At 46.8% G+C, this 18,199-nt stretch overlaps 1 protein-coding gene across 1 annotated transcript; it reads left to right on the forward strand.

The window, feature by feature from the left end:
• The first annotated feature begins 4,507 nt into the window (after positions 1-4,507).
• Positions 4,508-16,855, forward strand: YDJC (YdjC chitooligosaccharide deacetylase homolog). The gene is made up of 5 exons (XM_062504551.1): positions 4,508-5,244; positions 13,109-13,268; positions 13,977-14,076; positions 14,979-15,156; positions 16,513-16,855. The coding sequence occupies exons 1-5, from the start codon at positions 5,087-5,089 to the stop codon at positions 16,853-16,855; spliced, it is 939 nt and encodes a 312-aa protein (XP_062360535.1). The 5' UTR covers positions 4,508-5,086.
• The last annotated feature ends 1,344 nt before the right edge of the window (positions 16,856-18,199 follow it).

Raw genomic sequence — 18,199 nt, forward strand, 5'->3', positions numbered from 1 at the left:
AACATTTGTAAAAATCAGATTCAGGCTTAACTCTGCTTTTGTTTAGATAGTGTAAATTGAAGTTGAGGAAGTTATTTAAAATTTCCAGGCATGGACTGGAATTGTTTTGCTGATTAGCTTCTCTTTTAGAATAAGAATGTAAAAATGCTATGTATGTTACATTCAGTTCAGGCAGCTTTTAAAATAACTTAGTTCTTCATAGGATTTGAAAAACCTCTAGACATCTGTTTCAGTGGTAGGTAAATATTAATGTAATTCTGAAAATTCCACAGAACATCTATGCATCTTTTATATAACCTGCTCCTTTCTGACCTCAATAGACATAATTTCCTCTAGGAACCTTTATTATAAATACCAAGAAATGAGCTCCAGACAGTATAATAACTTTCAGAGAGGTCAAACTGAATTCCTGATGCAATCAAACAGTTAATGGAATCAGATAGTCTAGGCTTAGCTATTAATGTGCACAGTTAAACAGCACTTATTTTGGACCCATCATATAATTATCTAGGAGAAATATTCCCCATTTCAACTCTTTTTTGACCAGGTGTCTTTGTAAATTTAATAGACCTCAACATCAGGCAAACAGGCATCTGGAAAAGGAATGTGCAGCCTTTACATCATCTCAACCCAGTTAGAAGTCACAAGTGCTGTAGCTTAGTTCACAGTCAAATATTAATTTTTACCACACATTAGACACTGAAGCAAATGCAGCAGATAGAAAATAACTCTCTGAAAAAAGGGAGAGTGGATTAAAATTCACCATCCATGAGCCACAGTATCAGCAAGGACCAGAGACCTGCTAGGTGCATCAGGAGGGATTTAAATTTGGTGCTTTTAGCAGTCCTCCATAATTTAATGCCGAGTGTCAAATTAATAAGAAGGTCACAATTGCAAATTCTGCCTTTCAGCCACCTTGCTAGCACCACACATCTTGCCAGGTACTGGCATTATTTTGTGCTGGTATAAATTCAGGTATTTCAGACATGGGGAAGGGAAGGTGACAGGCACTGCCTGGCTGTGTCACACGGTAAGCAGGGAAGCCTTTCACTCTTAGCAGATGTACCCCAGAATTTGGGGATTTCAACCCTTTTTAATGGAGGATAGAGGAAGTTGTTCTATGGATGAAAAACAGTTTGGTTTAAGCATTTCTACAGAAGCCACTGAACTTCAAAGATTTACAAAATCTTGGAGGCTGAGGCAGAAAAGAAAATGTTTACATCCTTTAATTTAAAAAATGGATTCTACTTTGGCTTATTTCAATGCCTTTTACAGTTCACACTTTCAACAAAATTTCATGCAAGGAAAAGACAAACAAAGTCCTACTGTGCTACCATTGTAATCCCAAATGAACTGACTAGCTGCAGCCAAGGGAACAAGAAAAAGAAAACACATTTTTTATGTCAACATGTAAACAGACGCCTTGTTGGAAGCGGTAATTGTTGGAAAACGCTTTTGTGAAATACAGGAAACCTCAAAATTTGCTACTGATTAACTCAAAATTTAAGGAAAGAAATTCAAGCTCAAAAGCAGTGAAGCACTTGAGGATGGTGAAAGATCCTGCTGGCTTTTGCAGCTAAGATGAGGTAGGGCTGTGGTTGGTTGTAGTTAAGCTGGAAGATGCAGCCTCTCCTTAGTCCATGCCCTGGCTTATGCAGCTCCATACTGGCCAATGTGCCTGTCTTCACTGCAGAGGAAGGGCTGTCCAGAGGAAGCCTGCCTTGCCTTTCAGCTCCAGGCTGAATTTGTAAGGGCCTTTCACCTCTGGGCTCTGTGGGAGTCAGCTGCAAGGGCTATCCTGGCAGCCAGCTGTGAGTGCAGGCTGCAGAGGGAGCACTGCTGCTATCTAAGGGGATATAGCACAGGGGCAAGGTTTGTTTGCTGGGGAATGTTTGCTTCCAGTGGCAGGAACGAGAGCTGGATAAACAGATATGAAATCAGAAAATAAAAGCCTCCAGGAAGTGCATTAAATATTTAAGAAGGATGTTACCGTTAATAGCATTAAATGCATACTAAGGTTAAGAAGGCTGAGAAGCCAAGCTTTGACTAAGATTCTTATGTCGTGCCTCTCACCTGTGCAGAGTCAGGGAGCACTGGCAATTCTAGAAAGAGGCAGAAAACCCCAGAGTTTGCATTGGCAAAGAGAGGAGGTATTTATTTTATGATTCATGACATTACTTCAGAGTTGTGCTGACTTCAGCTGTTACAGTAACAGCACTCATCAGTAAGTGAAGCCTCTTGGGGAATGTGGGCAGGCTGTGACATTCATCTCCTAGAATGGGAAGCAAGTAGCAGTTGCACAAATATCCCCTCTGAAATACCAAGTGCACTGGAAACCTTTACAGAACATCAGAAACTTTTCTGTAACAGATCCATACAACTATCAAATGACAGAAATGATCACAGGAATTGTCTGAATGAAGATTTAGCAAGTTGTCTACAGCGTTCTAGCATGATCTGTTCTGAATTTTGTTTCATATAATTTTTTTTTCTAAGAGAAAATGTCACTGACAAGGCAGAAGGCTGTCTCCAGCTCTCACCATCATTTACAGCAGTCATTGCTCATTTACATGAGCAAGGAGAAGTAAGAAAGCAACAAACAGCTGATGTCCCCTCTTGATGCAGCAGAAGTCTCCCAGTCTCCCAGTGCTGCCCATTTCTGGGTCTATAGGGAGAGCACAGCCTAGGAACCAAATTCTCCCATGAATAATATTGCTACAATTCATTCTGCTTTTATTTTTCTCCTTCAAAGTATCAAAATAAACTTACAAATTGTCATTCAAAACTTAGCTGCCCCTCAAAGTGCCCTCAGGCTAGTGGAAATAAAGTTCTGTAGCTACGTGGACTGCAATTGATGAGAGCCTAAGGAGCATCAGGGCTGCAACCTACCTCAACTCAGTGATTCCAAATGCCTTGTTAGGAGACAGACCTACCAAACAACTACTCCCACTGGTATTCATGCCCCCCCCCCCAGATGTTTCAAACTTCAGGTCTGAAAAGGGTGCAATTCCCTCTACTGAAGTGTGCTTCTGTGTCTCCAAACTGATGGTTCTTCCTTTGCTGAAGACAGTCTCTGGCTGTGCCTACAAGTCATCTCCTTGACTTTTGGGCATGGGCATGCTGCCTGTCTTTTAGGAATTGAACTCTGCTGGAAAAGCAGACACCTGGAGGCTTTGGTTTCTTTATACATTCTTTATACATTAATTAAGCAGCAGGATTATCAGTCCATTCCCACAGAAATAACCCTTAAAGCATCTTCCAACCCATTTCACTCCAGCTGATCTTCCAAGAATCTGGTGCTTGTCTTGTCAGCTGTTTCTGCACTTACCTCCATGCTGGCACAGTTTCAGAAGTAGAAATCACCATCATCCACGTAAGAGTCACAGTCCCATTGTGATCCCTGCTTCCTAGAACAAGTTACAAACGCCAGCTACCCTGGATCCATGGACATGTTACCGTGGCACTTTCTGAGCTGCCATTCTCCCTACCCCAAACATGAGTTTGCTGTTTCTCCTGTAATATCAGAAGTTGGTGAATGTTTTGGGACAACACTACAGACCAAGAAAGAGTTTTCTGCCTTGACAGAACTTCATCTTCTTCCACAGGTGAAAAATACAGGCTAACAGTATCTTCCACTCTCCATTTCAAGCTGAGTATTTGGCACTTTGTCTTTCATTCTGGTAGATCCAGAATAGTTTTTCTGCAGCAAGTAAAAGCAGTTCAATGCCAGGACAAACAAGATTTTACATGCAGCCTGATGGAGAACTGGCTGACCTCCAGCACTGAATGACAGCATGTTAGAAGCTGCCCTTCGTGAAACTCTCATCTGTTCTCCCTGCCCTTCTATAGCCCAGCACCAAGAGTCATGGGACCTCCTGGCCAGGCTTTGCTGCCCTGTGGCTCTGAAGTCAGACTGAGTGCACACTGCCAGCAAACCAAGATGGGGGAAAACAAGCAAGTTCTACTGTGACGGTCACCGATTGCAGGATTAGATATGCAGGGCATCGTTGGGATCATCAGTTTTGCGCTGAAGCCAGCACAGAGCACGAACTTAATTTCTTGTCCCACCCTAATCCACGGGCGAGTCTCACCTCGGGAGTCTGGAGCAGAGACCGCCGCAGGGAGCGGCACGGGTGCCCCCGGGCGGGTGCCGGGCCCGGGCCGTACCGAGCCGTGCGGCGCTGCGGGCCGCCGCCGCCAGGGGCCGCCGGCGGGGCCGCCCCGGTGCTCGCCGCGCTCGGAGGCGCCGGCGCTGCCGGCCCGTGCTCGCCTCGCCGCGGGAGCTCCCGCCTGGGGCCGCTCGGAGCGCGGGCAGGGGGGATGCGCGGCCGGGCGGCGCGGGCACAGCTCCGCCGCCGGGGCCAGCGTCCCCCCGGGGCAGCGGCGGCCGCAGCCGCCCGCTCCTGGAGGCGGCCCGGGGACGCGGATCGGGCCGGAGCGGAGGTACGCAGCGCCCCGGGCGCGGGAGGGGTGCTGGCGGGCCCCCCGCGCCCCCGCCGCAGCGGGAAGGCAGGGCCGGGCAGCCGGAGGCCGCTCCGTCCCGCTTCTCCCCGGGCACACGGCCCGCACCCCCTCTGGCCGCGCCCGATGGAGCCGGGGTCGGTGGCCGGTAAGGCGTCACGGCTGCGGGGTTACCTCAGGTGATTCGCACCGTGCCATTTCACTGGGCACCGCGGGCGAGGGTGTGCCCGGTAATGGAATTTGACCCTCTGACGCACCCTCGATCGATTAAAACATTCCGCCAAGTCCCTGAGCTTTCGCACGCTCCTCATCGCCTGAGATAGAAAGTGCACGCGAGGGTTTGCCCCCGCAGGGGAGGGCACTGCTGGTGCTCTCGGGCAGGAGCAGGCAAGGATGGTGTGAGCCCGGCGGCCACACGCAAATCCGACCGCTGTGCGAGCTGCGAGACAGCGGCGGGCTGAGGTGGAGCAGGAGGAGTTAGTCAGGGGCTGAGTCACGATTGGGTTCCCCCCCCAAGCCTGTCTTTTCCTGTTTGCCTGTGGTCTGCAGACTGCCCCGTGTTCCGATTTAACCTCCTTTTTTTTTTTTTTTTTTTTTTTTTTTTTGCTAGGGATGACATCTAAGGATGCTTCAGGTGAAGCTAATAGTAACTGGAGATGACTTCGGCTATTGTCCTCGGAGAAACCAAGGCATTGTGGATTGTTTCCTGGCTGGTGCGATATCTAACGTGTCCCTTCTAGTCAACGGAAGTGCTGCAGCAGATGCAGCCAAGCTGGCAAGGAGGTAAGTTACTTTCTTTAGCTCCTTTGTGGACAGCCTCCACGAAAACCCAAGCCTGGAAAAATTAGTATCTTGTAGCCCCAGAATAAACTGTATCATAGCTCAGGCTGGTAGAAGAAAACTATTCAGACACATTTACTAAGACTCTTCATAGCAACACCAGTGATCTGCTAATACCAGTAATGGTTTTTCTCTAATATTAGGCACTGCACCTCTCCTTCCCCCCCTCAGGATAGGAAGCCACATCCACTATTTGACTAGTAGAATTTGGGTTTGGCACTTTCTCCTTCCATACTTCTAAAAGATGCATCATCAGAAGGAAAGTGCACATTATGTACTCAGACCAATCTGCTACCCCTAAAACTATAAGAACATAAAAGCACAAGTCTTTAAATCTCATTTAATTGATCCATTTCACCCAGGCTGAACACAAGGTCAGCCAGGCTCATTGCAGAATCAGGGAGAGGTGTGATTCTGCAAAGGCTTATTTATAAATCTGGGCAGTGGAACACTTAACTATTTCCCCAGCCCATAAACCTTTTTTTAAAAGCACATCAATATTTCTATTAATTCTAGGCTTGATAAACACCTCTGTAAAAAATACGTACATAAAGAAAGGGACAATACCTTGTACCTACTGCTTTTACTTCTTCACCAACTTAAGAGGCTGCTGGCACAGTTAGCTCTGCAGCAGATCAAATGTTGTGTGGCAGTCTCATGGTGTAGTCCAGCAAATCCTTTAATAGGGAGCATTATTTGTATTTAGGAGGTAAAACCCAGCTAATGCTTCAGCTCTGGTGTGGTTAGGTACTTGGAAGCAGGAGTATGTCCTGAAAAAGAGAACATCAGGATTGAGAAACAATTTAGGAAAGCAGAAGAGGAAAGGAGCTGTACTGCTACTAAATAAACTAACCTTATGCTTCAAATTCAACTGCTGTGAGAGAGAGCTTTGTGGGTGTTCTGCTGTCCTTTTTCCCATTGAGCATCTCTCCTCAATTTGCTGTGGTTTTAAGGGTACTTGGAAATTGCTTGTAGCTCCTTTGGAGTAGGGTTGTGGAAGAAATCCAGAGTGTGGTGTTAGTGGCAAACTGGTCAGTAAAAAGGCTAAGGACTCCCTGCAAACATTGAGGGGAGAACTGCTTGGGAATGAGAAGGGGAGTAGCATGACACCTGTAAGATTCCTAAAATACTATTAGTAAATGAAACATAAAACACACAGATAAAGCCAGCACATCTCTCAGACCCAGAGGCACTGTGAAACCCTTTAAGCCCTAGTGGTCTGGTAATGTTGTCAGCTATTTTAGCCACAGTCTTTAACAGGCTTTTAAAATAGAATTCACCTGGCCTCATTTCCATGGCCAGGAAGTAGGCCATGTAGTGGGGTTTAAAAAGCATCTTTGAATGCAGGTCATGACACTGGTTCTGGCAGCTGATATGGGTGTGAAGAGCCAGGTTGGAGGGCAGGGGAACAGCAGAGGCTGCAGCCTGCTGCAGTTTGATTATTTTTTTTTTTTTTTTTTTTGGACGGGGAGGTGGGCATGAGAGGAATGTAATTTTGAATTGTCAATGTAGATGAAATGCATGTAAATCTATTTCTGAGCATATAGGCAGGGTGACTTTTGGAATATCTGCTAGCTCTGAAGATCAACAGCCCAGGTTCTACAGTTCGTCATGTGTGTAACTCTGCAGGTATATTCAGCCCTATCCAGGCACATGGGGGGAGCATTAGCAGGTGTGGAGAAGAGCTTTCCTCATGTTGTAATGGGAGCCCAGCTTCAGCAGCTGCTGCTAATTGGTACCTGTGTGTTTGTGTAAACAAACCCCTGTGTCACCCCGGAGATATTTGTTCATGGTACAAAGGCTGACTCAAACTCTTTCTACGCAGATAACAAATAGGTCAGACTTGCTAGAAATGTCACTGAATCCTCCTCATCTGGTGGTGCAGAAATGGCAAAGTATCACTTGCTTGACTGCCTTGCCAATATTATTCAGTCTTCCCCGTGCCTGGTGTCATCTCCCATCCCACTGTAAATATTGAAGCTTTTTGTTTTATGGGATGAAAGTGTGCCTGGCTTTTCTTTATTTTTCTCCCCATGTTTATCTTCCCCTGTTCAGCCTTGACCAGTGGCATAAGCAGGAAGAATGGATCTATCCCCAGCTGAGAGAGGAGGCTTGAAGCAAGTAGCTTGTCCTTTCCTGAGGCACATTCCAGTGCTGTGGAATTTTGTCTTTCATTCACATGGTGCCAGGATTGTTAGAGTGATGGACTGCTTTTATGGCTTCTTGGTAAACTGTCTATGACATGATTACTTGTCACTGCAAGTCTTAAGCTCTCACTCCTCACCTGGTTTCCAGTTAATTGGACATAGGCAGAGATAATTAATAAGTAGACAACTTTGCCTTCTTAAGTACTTCATGCTGCTCTACAATGTTAGGACTCAGAAATTTCAGAGGAACTATGTTCCTTTCTGAAGAATGCTTTCTTTCACTTTCACAATAATTCTGTAGTTTCTGGGTATACTGTCTGTTGCCCTCAGTCTTCATTAAAAGCCTTGGCAGACACGTGATGATAGTCAGCAGATCTTTGTATCAGCTCTAGCACAAGCTGTGGATCAGCAGAACCAAGCAGTAAAAATAAACCTTCCTTAAAAAATACACCTTCAGGCTCAGTACCTTGGGCTTTCTTCATCCGCTGTCACAACTGGGCACGCTCATTTCTGGCAACAGAGAAGTTTCAGCAGAAGCCTGATCCATCACCAAATGACAAACCTATTGATAGCATCTGCCAGAGCAGAACATAACCAGAGCAGCAGGTGGGAGAACAGGCTGCCATTGTGGGTTGAGGATTTTTTTCAGTAACTCAAAACTTTTCTCTTTATGGGGCCTCGACTGACTGTGATTTCCTGCTTATCCATACAGTATAATCTCAATTTTCTACTTAACAGGCCCTGCCTTGAAGTCAGCCAGACTTCCTGGTGATTATTCCAGAGCCTTTCCCAGAAAGTGGAAGGGCTATTTTGTAACCCGAAATGAAGAGATGCCTTAATTTTTCCACAGAAATAGAGAGGCCTAAGACAGTTTGCTGCCATATCCCCCCCACCCCTCCCCTTTACATCAAACAGCTCAGGTGTCACTGAGCCTTAGGACCTTTTTCCATTTGATTGTTTATGAAGAGTTTATGAAGAGTGACATATTTTAGAACACCTCAGTCTTCCTGGTTGGGGTTTTTTTTTTTTTTTCAGTTTAAATACTGAACATCAGCTGAAGCCCTCTCAACATCTGGGTACATTTAACAGAAGAATCCAACAAAGCCACATTTAATTGCTGTCTATGTTTTCACTTCTTTCCTCATCAACACTAATTGCAAAATGTGTGTGTAAATTGTGACTTAATTCTGACCCTGCCATTCAACATCTGACTATTTTAGAAATCTCTCATGCTTTCTCATCACCCTTTTATGTGACTGTTAATCACACAACAGACAGTTTCTCTGCTGAACTGTTTGGATAGGGGTGGGACCCAATCTGAAGCTTTACACTAGAATCCCAGATCATACTGACTTTGCTGGCAATGGCCCATTTTACTGATGTAAGGCTTCAGCCACAGGAGCTGCACTTGATACAAAGGTGTAATTACAACAGAACATGGGTCCCTAAGATATGTTACAGCACCTGCTCTTAACACTGCAGAGGGTTTGAGCATTTCTGGTAGAAGAAATAGGTTTTTAGCAGTAGTAGAGCAAGAAAATATGCTATTTGTTGAAAGACAGGTATTACTGAATGGTGAAAGTGTGTGTGAGGAAGTGTGCAAATGCCAGCATGAGGAAACTAAGAAGTGCACATTTCTGCTCAAAGCCTTGCTTTGTCTGGCTTTAGACACTTGGGTGTTCAGTGAAGCGAGGTGTTTAGATACAGATATTTACACAAGGCTCTGACTTGGGTCACACTTGGGCTGAAACCTGATGATCAGCAATTTCCTGGATGATACAAATAGGATGTCGAAGGTGGGATCTGTTTACCCATCAAGGGAAAGGGTAAAGTGCCATGCTTATGCCAGAGCATGCATCCTTCAGTAGGCAATTGGAACAGTGCTTGGCAAATCTCATAATTCCCACAGCCATTGCAACTGCTCCCAGGAACACACAGAGTCCCATGGCATGGCCAGGCAAGTCCCAGGGCACTGTTACTCATCCACTAACCTCACAGGCACTCAGTGCAGTCCTGTCTCCAGGGTCCAAGGGTCCAAAGGGTCTCTTTTGCTGCCAAGGATGTCAATGAACAGGGATTGCAGCTGCACATTGCTTTAGCAGAGACATTTTCAGAGCACTTGTGTGGCAAAACAAGCAACTACTTGAAAAGGAAGCAGTTTAAGCAGTTTAATTGATTGTATTTCCTCTCTCTTTGATGACTGTACTGGGTCTGCTGACTCAGAAATCTTTTCAGGGTGAATTCCTTCTTGCTCCTTCTAACACCTGCTGTAAGGAGATTTCCTCCTGCACAAGCCTCTCCTTTTTTCTCCCCACTTCTATAGGGAATGCTGAGAAGAGAGCCACAGAGGTAACAGGCAACTTTCAGTGCAAACAGCTCACTAGTGCATGAGCCTCAGAGGCTTGAACCTCTTCTCAATAAGTTCCCAGGCAGCTCAGTCTAACACTGCTCCTGCTGTAGGAGCACACACCTGTAGCCAGTATCCTGGGTCTTTATCAGGAATGAAGGGTACCCCTGTGTTAAATCCTGCTCACATCTCTGCATTCCCTGGGGCACCGGGACAGACTTGTAAACACAGAGGGGCCTCTCCAAACAGATTGTAAGGGTCATTGCAGCTTAAAAGAGTCACCAAAAAGGATTTAGAGACACTAGGTAGGTTCTTCACATCATTTTGTTTGGCAGTCGTAGCTATATGCAGAAACTAAACTGTTGCCTGAAGCCCAATGCCAGTCCTTTTATTTTGCATCTCGTGTGAGCAGTTAATGACCAGGAGTGACCAGCAGGGCTCACCCTGTCCCATCTAGAAAGCACTTGGGTAGGGGAGTGGGTATGAGGTCAAACCCACAACAGCTGAGCTCTGGTTGCAGGGTAGCATCACATGCTATGTAAGCTTCTTGAGCTGCTTGTCTGCCTCAGTATTTCAGCCAACAAATTAGGAGATGTTTTACAGTCTTTTCAAAGATGTGGGCAACTACAAAGTGTATTTCTGTAGCAGAAACAATCATATGTACTATGAAAAGTGGGCCCTTTCAGGATATTCCTGCACCTTGACTTTTCTCCCTGTGAGCTTGCAGTAGAACTCTGCTGTACCCACTGAACTGTCCTGCTCTCCATACCCTTACAACCTTGCCAGCATGCCTTCTCCTGTGCACCTCCCACAGGTGAATATTTCTGAACGAGTTTCTCATGTGGGGCATTTTGAATTTTGCTTTCAGTGCCTGTATCCCAGAGCCATTAAACACAGGAAATTCCTCTCCAGACGCCTCAGCATGCACAGTCTGTCATACCAGGACTTGGACTCCACAGGAAAACTATTAAGATATTCTGCTGGTGTTAGGCAAAGCTCTGAAACATGCTCTCATGTTACAGTCAGGGTCTCCTCTTACCCGAGGACAAGGCCAGCTCTCTCTGCACTTCCACATTCTGCACATTCCCCAGCTCTGGGGCTGGGTTTGGCTCTGGCCAGGAGCTGCTCTCATGTTCCCCAGTGCAGCCCTTGGCTCCTTGGTGTCCCACACCTGTCAGAGGGACTTGCCTTCTCCTGGAAATAGCCTCCCTCACAGCATTTGAGGCATTGCACAATTGGAGGCAGTTCATTTGATGCTCCTGGGAGACAACACTGAGAGGCTCAGCTGTTCATTTCTTGCCCTCCCACAACACATGAGAAAGAGAGTACTCAACAGAAAAAGTCCATCTGCTGATTCATGGTAACACAGGAATCCTTCATTTCTTGCAAACAGCGCTGGCTGTGGTACAAATAATACTCCAACTGATGCAGTCAAGAGCTTCCCAGAGACACAAAAACCAATCTGGGGTGGACTTCTAAAAGAAAACCAAAACAAAACCACAGGCTTCCTGCTTGCCTCTGGGCTCATGCAGGGTTCCCAGCAGGTCACAGGATGGAGGGGAAGCCCTCCTGCCACAGCACTGCTTTGGCACTGTAGCTGCCTTCTGTGCTGCCCTGCAGCCTTCCACCCCCAGTGACACACCATCCACTTCTTGCATTAGCCAGGAGTTGGTGTGCACATGTGCTCAGGCCCCTGCTATGATGAACATCTATCATCAAACAATCAGGCCTGGCTGCACAGAAATCACCAGATCAGAAAAGCCAGAGAGGACTGTTTTCTCCACAAGCTGTTTTGCTCTGTTAAACAAACATTAAAGCTCCTTAATCATGCAACGGACTCATTTTGTTCCACAGAGCTATGCATACAACTTAACTTTTGACATTTATGTCTGAGAAGTAGTATCTACCAACTGACTGCACCATCTACCTGGAACACAGGACATGGAAGAGCTAGGAAGAAGGCTTTCAGTCCTGCAAGGACCAAAGCCTTAGGACCTGAAGGAGCTAAATGAATCTGACTTGGTCCAATCCATTCCCAGTCTCCAGTGAGCTGGTGCTTCACCAGTCAGCTTCAGATGTCAGACAGAAGGGGGAGATCTTGGCTTTGCACCCTCTGCCTAAATGGAGATTGGTTTTGTTTTCTCCTTGTGGTACAAGGGATGTACCAGGGACAGACCACACACACTTTTAACAGCTCCATGCAGAAGTTCCAAGAAGGATTTAAAGCACCACAGACTTGTTGCCTTGAAATTCACTCTGCACCATGAGTCAGACTGGGCAGCACAGACGGAACATTGCAGTTGTCATCCACTCACTGGGTCAGCCAGAGGCCATGGGTTGCCTTGGAAAAAGTTTCAAAGCATCATTTTGGCTACTGATTCTGAGGATTTCCAGAAACACTAATGAGGCCCAGCACAAATCCAAGCACGCACAAGTCCTGTTCTCATTGTGGGGGAATCCACAGCGCAGACCAAGAAGGAAACACCAGCACTCTGCTAAGCCCTGTGCCTGAGGGGAGCTCTGCAGCCACACCAGCTCCATAGTTCCTATTTTTTTTTTTTCCAGAATGTTACAGGGTACAGCTGGGTAATCAATCATACCCCTGTGACTCTTTAGCAAGGCTCTACACTTCATTGAGAGCCTTCTTGCTCTAATCCTTCTTTGGCTGTTCCAGGGAGATGCTGCTCTGTACAGGTCAGCCTGTCACTGAGTGATTGCTCCAGTAGACAGAAACCTGGCCACTGGAGGCAATTCCAGCTGCAGTCCCTTGTATTTACACCTGTAGCCTGTACTGTTGCCATAACAGCTTCCTTGGGCACAGCTTATATATAAATGACTGGATTCTACTTAAGGGCAGCTTTAGGAGTCATCAAGTAATACTCAAATGTCTCATAAATGTACCATCTTTAACAGGGTCAACAACTCAAGGGGATACCTAGCAAAGGCTAGTGAAGTGCTTTAGAAAAAGGTGCAAGATCTGGATTTTTCAGTTGTTTACCAGTGACTGCAGTTACTGGAGTGCAGTTACAGCATTTAGCCCAAGACACGTCGTGCTGTGGGCTGGGGTGGGGGAAGGGTTTGGGGGCACTCACAGGCTGGCCCTGGGCAGAGTGCTCAGGGTGGTTACCTGGAGATGTCCTGCTCTGGTTGGGGTCACTCTGCCACCCTTTCTGGCAGAGCAGAGATACAAAGATGTACTCCAGTGAGTACTGCAACACCTCTAAGATCAGTCTGGTTCTTACACTTAAAGCTCCCCCTCTTTGACCACAGTGAGAGATGTGCAGAGCTTAGCAGGTATTTCACTCTCTTACAGACACAACATCCCAATAGGCCTGCATGCCAACCTCTCCGAGGGCTCCCCTGTATGTGAGGGGCTCAAGACAAACTCTTCTCTGCTCAACCAAGATGGATTCTTCCACGGAAAAATGGGATTCAGAACAGCTCTATCAAAAGGTCTCCTGAATATGTCAGAGGTAGGAGAAAGCCACATACAGCTGCACAACTTAGCTTCCTGATACAAATCAGCCTGCATTTATCCCAGCACATAACAGCTGAGGACCTTTTCCAGATCCCAGATGTGACTAGGCTTAGAGATGAACCCTGCCTGTGCAGCTTGAGCTGGCTTTTACATGCTGGGCCTCATTCTGCCAAAGGCTCTGCAGTCTTTGAGAGCCCATTCCTCCCTGATTCAGTGCCTGTATACACTGTTAAGTATTTATCTGAGGAGGTAGAAGGGGCATCGGAACACATATTTACAGAGAACCTAGAGATCAGTAAAGAGTAAATGACAGAAAAGTCCTAAGTAGGCATCAGGCTTTTCATCAGCTTGTGAGAGGCTTTGGTTCTCTAGAGAGATGGCTGGTTTTGCACCATGAGCAAGGATAAACATGCTCAGGTGATCAAAACTTCATCCATTTTAAACAGAAATGGATGTTCAAGTATCCTATGTATTTAGAACAGCCCCCTCAGCACCATGCCTATAAGCAGTACCACAAAGAGCCCTGTGCCCAGGGGAGGCTCTGGGCAGCCCAGCAGTGCTGCACATCCCTGTACAAACACAGCATCTGCTGCTTCCCAGAGTCGGGTCCTGCCCCCTGCCCAGTGAGGTGCCACCAACCCCATCACTCACCTGCTCTCAGCCTCTGCCAGGTCTTGCTCTCTGACCCTTTTCTGCTGCACAGGTGAAGCAGGAGCTGAAGGCCCAGGTGGAGCTGTTCCATGAGCTGACAGGTCACCTACCTCCTCACATGGATGGGCACCAGCACGTCCATGTTCTCCCAGGTAAGAAGGAAATCTTCCTCCCAGCACCAAGCAGGTGAGAGAGCTCAGAAGGGACTGCCCCTGTCACAGCTCCCTGTATGGGCAATACTCCCCACCATGAGACACCTGCTGGCAGCTGCAGTTTGAGTGTTCCCACCTGACACCACAGTCCTGTCCAGACCCAAACTTTGCTTGGAGCCCTGGGTTTTCCCATAGCAGCATCAGAACATTAATGGCACAAATGGCCCAGGTTACACCTCTCCCTCCAAGCACCAGTAATTCTCCTCAGTATCCTAATTCCATGTTCTCACTCACTGAAGGAGGCAGACCAAAGCCAGCAGCAGACTGGGCAGTTTAAACTGGAATGCTGGAGCTTGCAGTAGCTGGTGGCTCCTTCAGATGTTACAAGAACTCCATCCTGTCCCTTGTGTTCCCACCCCAGTCCCTGACCTGCAGGTCTCAGCTTTAGGGATGAACAAGGGCTTTTAGTCCTTGTTTTGCAAATAAAGTCATTGTGGTAGACTGATGGAAAATGGAGTGAGGAAAGAATCCAGGTTTTCCACTCGAGCACTAACTGCCTCCAGATAACATTGCTCTGGCTGTACAAGGACTTGATGAAGAATTTGTTCCTGGCAGTGCAGTCACCTCTGGTGCACTCCAAGAACAGAGTCTTACCTACTTAGAAAGGGGGCTGGACTAAAGACTCACTGCTGAAAAGAAGAATGACAAGATACCTACAGCAGAAGTTCAGGGAGAAATGTTTCCAGTATAGAAGGTGACTCCCATACAGATGGATTTCAGCAAACAAAGCAAATGGAACTTGATTTTCTTAAACGCAGAAAGGAAAGAAGCCTCTGTGCTAACAGAGGAGGACACAAGAAGTTGGTTGTCCAACTCCTGACAGTCTCTGGTTTTACTTACAGAGGTCAGACACGTATTTGCAGAGGTGTTAGAGGAATATGGGATTAAGTACACACGTGTCCCAATAGAGCCAGGCCTTCATAACTGTGACTGGATTCCACCATCCCTGATGGACTTTTACCTGGGAATAGAAGAAGATTCTTTTAACACAGTGGATGTGTTTACAAAGCATGGAATAAGGTAAGACAAGTATTACCCATCCTTTCTTGCAGTAAAACATTAGGATTTTATCAGTTCCTTATAGTATCTTTCAAAAATGGAACACCACCTTTCTCTTTCCTCTTAGGACTTAGAGAGGGGTTCCAGGTGGAGCACAATAGTGCCAGGAGCACAAGGGCTTAGGAAGTTTTGTTTGAACAGAGATGAGTCACTTTCCACTTGAAAAGGAATGTTCTTTTCAGGGTATGCCTCTCAGCCTTTCTAGTGAAGCTGCATCAGTCTGGCATTTGGAATATCAGGAGAAATGCTGCATCAATGCTGGAATTTAAAAAGTATTATTTTAGGAAAGTATTGAAGAACTAAATTTTCATCTTCCTGTTGTAGTAGAGAAAGGGTTTTAAGTAGCAGGAAAGAGACTGACTAGAAGCAGGTATTTGTTAAGGGGAAGCAATAAGCTCTGAGAGCTGGCAGCACCACAGCAGGTGATCACTACTGTAAGCAAACAGCCCTGTCAGTGTCCTGCATCTCAGGGGCCAAACCCTGAAAACTCAGCCCTTTCACCAATAAAATCCTTCTCTTAAAAGCTTAGACAGTGTTTTATGGATTAAAGGCCTTTCTCTAGACACCCTTGCAGTCCCCTGTCCTACCTGTCCTTTGGAGCAGATGTTATTACTTCCTCAGGCCACTGGAAGCATTCTTTTCTGGATTTTATTTTTTATCAGTGGCTGGTATTTTTCCCTTCTCAACAAGTGCTGGGGTCTTCTGTGATCATTCAGGTAAAGACTCCAGCCCTGGTTTCTTCCAAAAACATCGCATACAGTGATTCAGCTCTCTTGGCCTCAGCCAGGCTACACTTAGAACTGACACTTGCAGCCAGACTTGGACAAAGAATTGTGTGAAGCTAGGAAACAGCACATAGGTGATGTCCTCTAGGAGTGGCATTTTGTCCAGTTATTATGGCTCTTTGATATATCCTGGCAGACGGCTTCTTTAGCTGTGTGGTTGCTATTTTATTTCAGTCACTTTTGTTTCTACTTAGCTGAGGGTTATTATTCAGGCTTAAGTTATTTTGACAGTGTGGCATTTCTCAGTTTAGTGCTGCTCTTCCCTTTTGGGACAATGAAATACCTGTAAGATCACAGATGCCGAACACCCCATGTGCCATCACACAGTGCTGGGGCTCTGCTGGGCCTTGCTGTCCCTGCAGAACTGCTGCTTGGCATAGGATCCTGGTTTCAATCAGGAAAAGTTCTGGTTTTACTTTTGTTTATAGTTAAAAGTTTTTGAAAACTTCTCCTCCTTTCCTATCTTAAATTTTAGGTAGATTTTAATTCTTAATCCCTGGACGTTAACACAATTGTCTGCCTACCTCTTTAGCATTAACAGCAGTGTTCCCTCCTCTGGCTGCAGGTGGCCAGACATTTACATAGGCTTGAGCACCATGGGCAGGAACATGTCTGTCAGCAGCATCCGGAGTGCCATCGACAGCGCCGTCCTGCAGCTCACGGCCAGGGCACTGCAGAGCAGCACAGGGACAATCGAACTGATGGTGCACCCAGGCTACCCCAGTGTCCCACCTGTCGGCGGCTGTGGGGAAGGACCAGATGATTTCTCACAGTCCTGGGAACGCCTCCATGAACTCCAGACATTAATTAAACCGGAGCTGCAGAGCCATTACAAAAGCAGGAACATTCAACTGTGTTCATTCAAAGATCTTTAAATAAATGAGCAGGCAGACATCCATCCATCCATCCATCCATCCATCCATCCATCCATCCATCCATCCATCCATCCATCCTCTGAAGACAGGCAGTTGCTAACATCCAGAGAAACCAGATCACTGTTACCAGTGTCACAGGCCTTGGTACAGCTCACAGGAGCTGTGAACAGCCTGGGAATGGACACCACCACCCTGTGAGCAGCTCCAGGCAGTGTCCCAGAGCCCCAGCTGCCAGTTTTAAGGCCACAACGTCTGCTCAAAATGTGCCAAGTTCCTTCTGTGACAGCCTGTCCACAGCACACCAGTGCAGCACACGCTCCCAGGGCTCAGCTCCTGCAAGCAAAGGAGCAGCACGGGGACAGACTTGGCTGTGAGACCCTGCAGCACAGCACCCTGAGGGACGTGGTAATTTTCAGACTTGATGGCAAAACAAGAACCATGCTGGGGAGCAGGTGCTGCTTTGGAGCAGCCGCTCAGCGTAGGTCACCCACAGGAGGCCTGGACCCCTTCAGCATTTGGGTCTCTGAAAGCAGCCAGTCCCTGCCCCTCACTCGTACCTGCTCACGGTGAGGGGTGCAGGGACCCGTCACCCTCAGAGCCTTCCCCTGGTTGGAGCAGTTGGGTCACAGGTGGCTCAGTGGGGTCTGCAGCCACCTCCCAGGAGCCACCTCAACCAGCAGGAATTGTGTTGCTGCCTCTTGGCATTAAGCCTCCACCCCGGAAAGTAACATCAGCTGCAGCCCTTTTGAAGAGGCTTCTTGTTTTTTGGATGACTTTGCAGGAGCAGCAACTGTTGACCCATCTGCTATTTCAGTGACTGCTGTGTGTGAGAGCAGCAGCAACTGGTCCTGCACCACCCACTGCCCCTCAGGACACCCATGAGCTGCACCAGCCACGAGCTTGGCTACGAGAGGTGAAGGTGCCTGCATTTGTCCCTTTTATTCTTGTCACCAGAGCAAACTCCAACAAGCCCTAGAAGTGCTGATATGTTCTTAATTGCAGCCCTATCATTCCTGTAAGGACTGTCACATGGGGGAAAAATTATTTTAGATTGTTTATGCTCATTTTCTGCACAAGAGTTATCTATTTAACATAATTGTTTTTGTTAACCATGTTTTCTAATACAAAAAATATCAGTATGATCATCATTCTTTTAAATGAAAAATAAACTCAGGCCTTTTCTGTTACAAAGCTTCAGGAGGCTTTCGGGTCTAGTTACATCTGCTGAGCGAACCAAACCCACTCACCTGTCTGCTCCCCACACCGTTGGTAGGGCTTCCCTTTCTATCCTTATTGGGAATTATCTGACCTTTCCTATAACACATCTGAGGAAGTTTTTGTCCT

The sequence above is a fragment of the Cinclus cinclus genome, chromosome 17, assembly GCF_963662255.1.
Source record: "Cinclus cinclus chromosome 17, bCinCin1.1, whole genome shotgun sequence".
NCBI classification, from domain to species: domain Eukaryota; kingdom Metazoa; phylum Chordata; class Aves; order Passeriformes; family Cinclidae; genus Cinclus; species Cinclus cinclus.

Excerpts from the sequence above, each read along its gene's own strand:
- YDJC (XM_062504551.1), top strand. The coding sequence starts at position 5,087 with ATGCTTCAGGTGAAGCTAATAGTAACTGGAGATGACTTCGGCTATTGT. Across the intron at positions 5,245-13,108 it reads GCAGCCAAGCTGGCAAGGAG|ACACAACATCCCAATAGGCC; the intron begins GTAAGTTACTTT and ends ACTCTCTTACAG. Across the intron at positions 13,269-13,976 it reads GTCTCCTGAATATGTCAGAG|GTGAAGCAGGAGCTGAAGGC; the intron begins GTAGGAGAAAGC and ends TCTGCTGCACAG.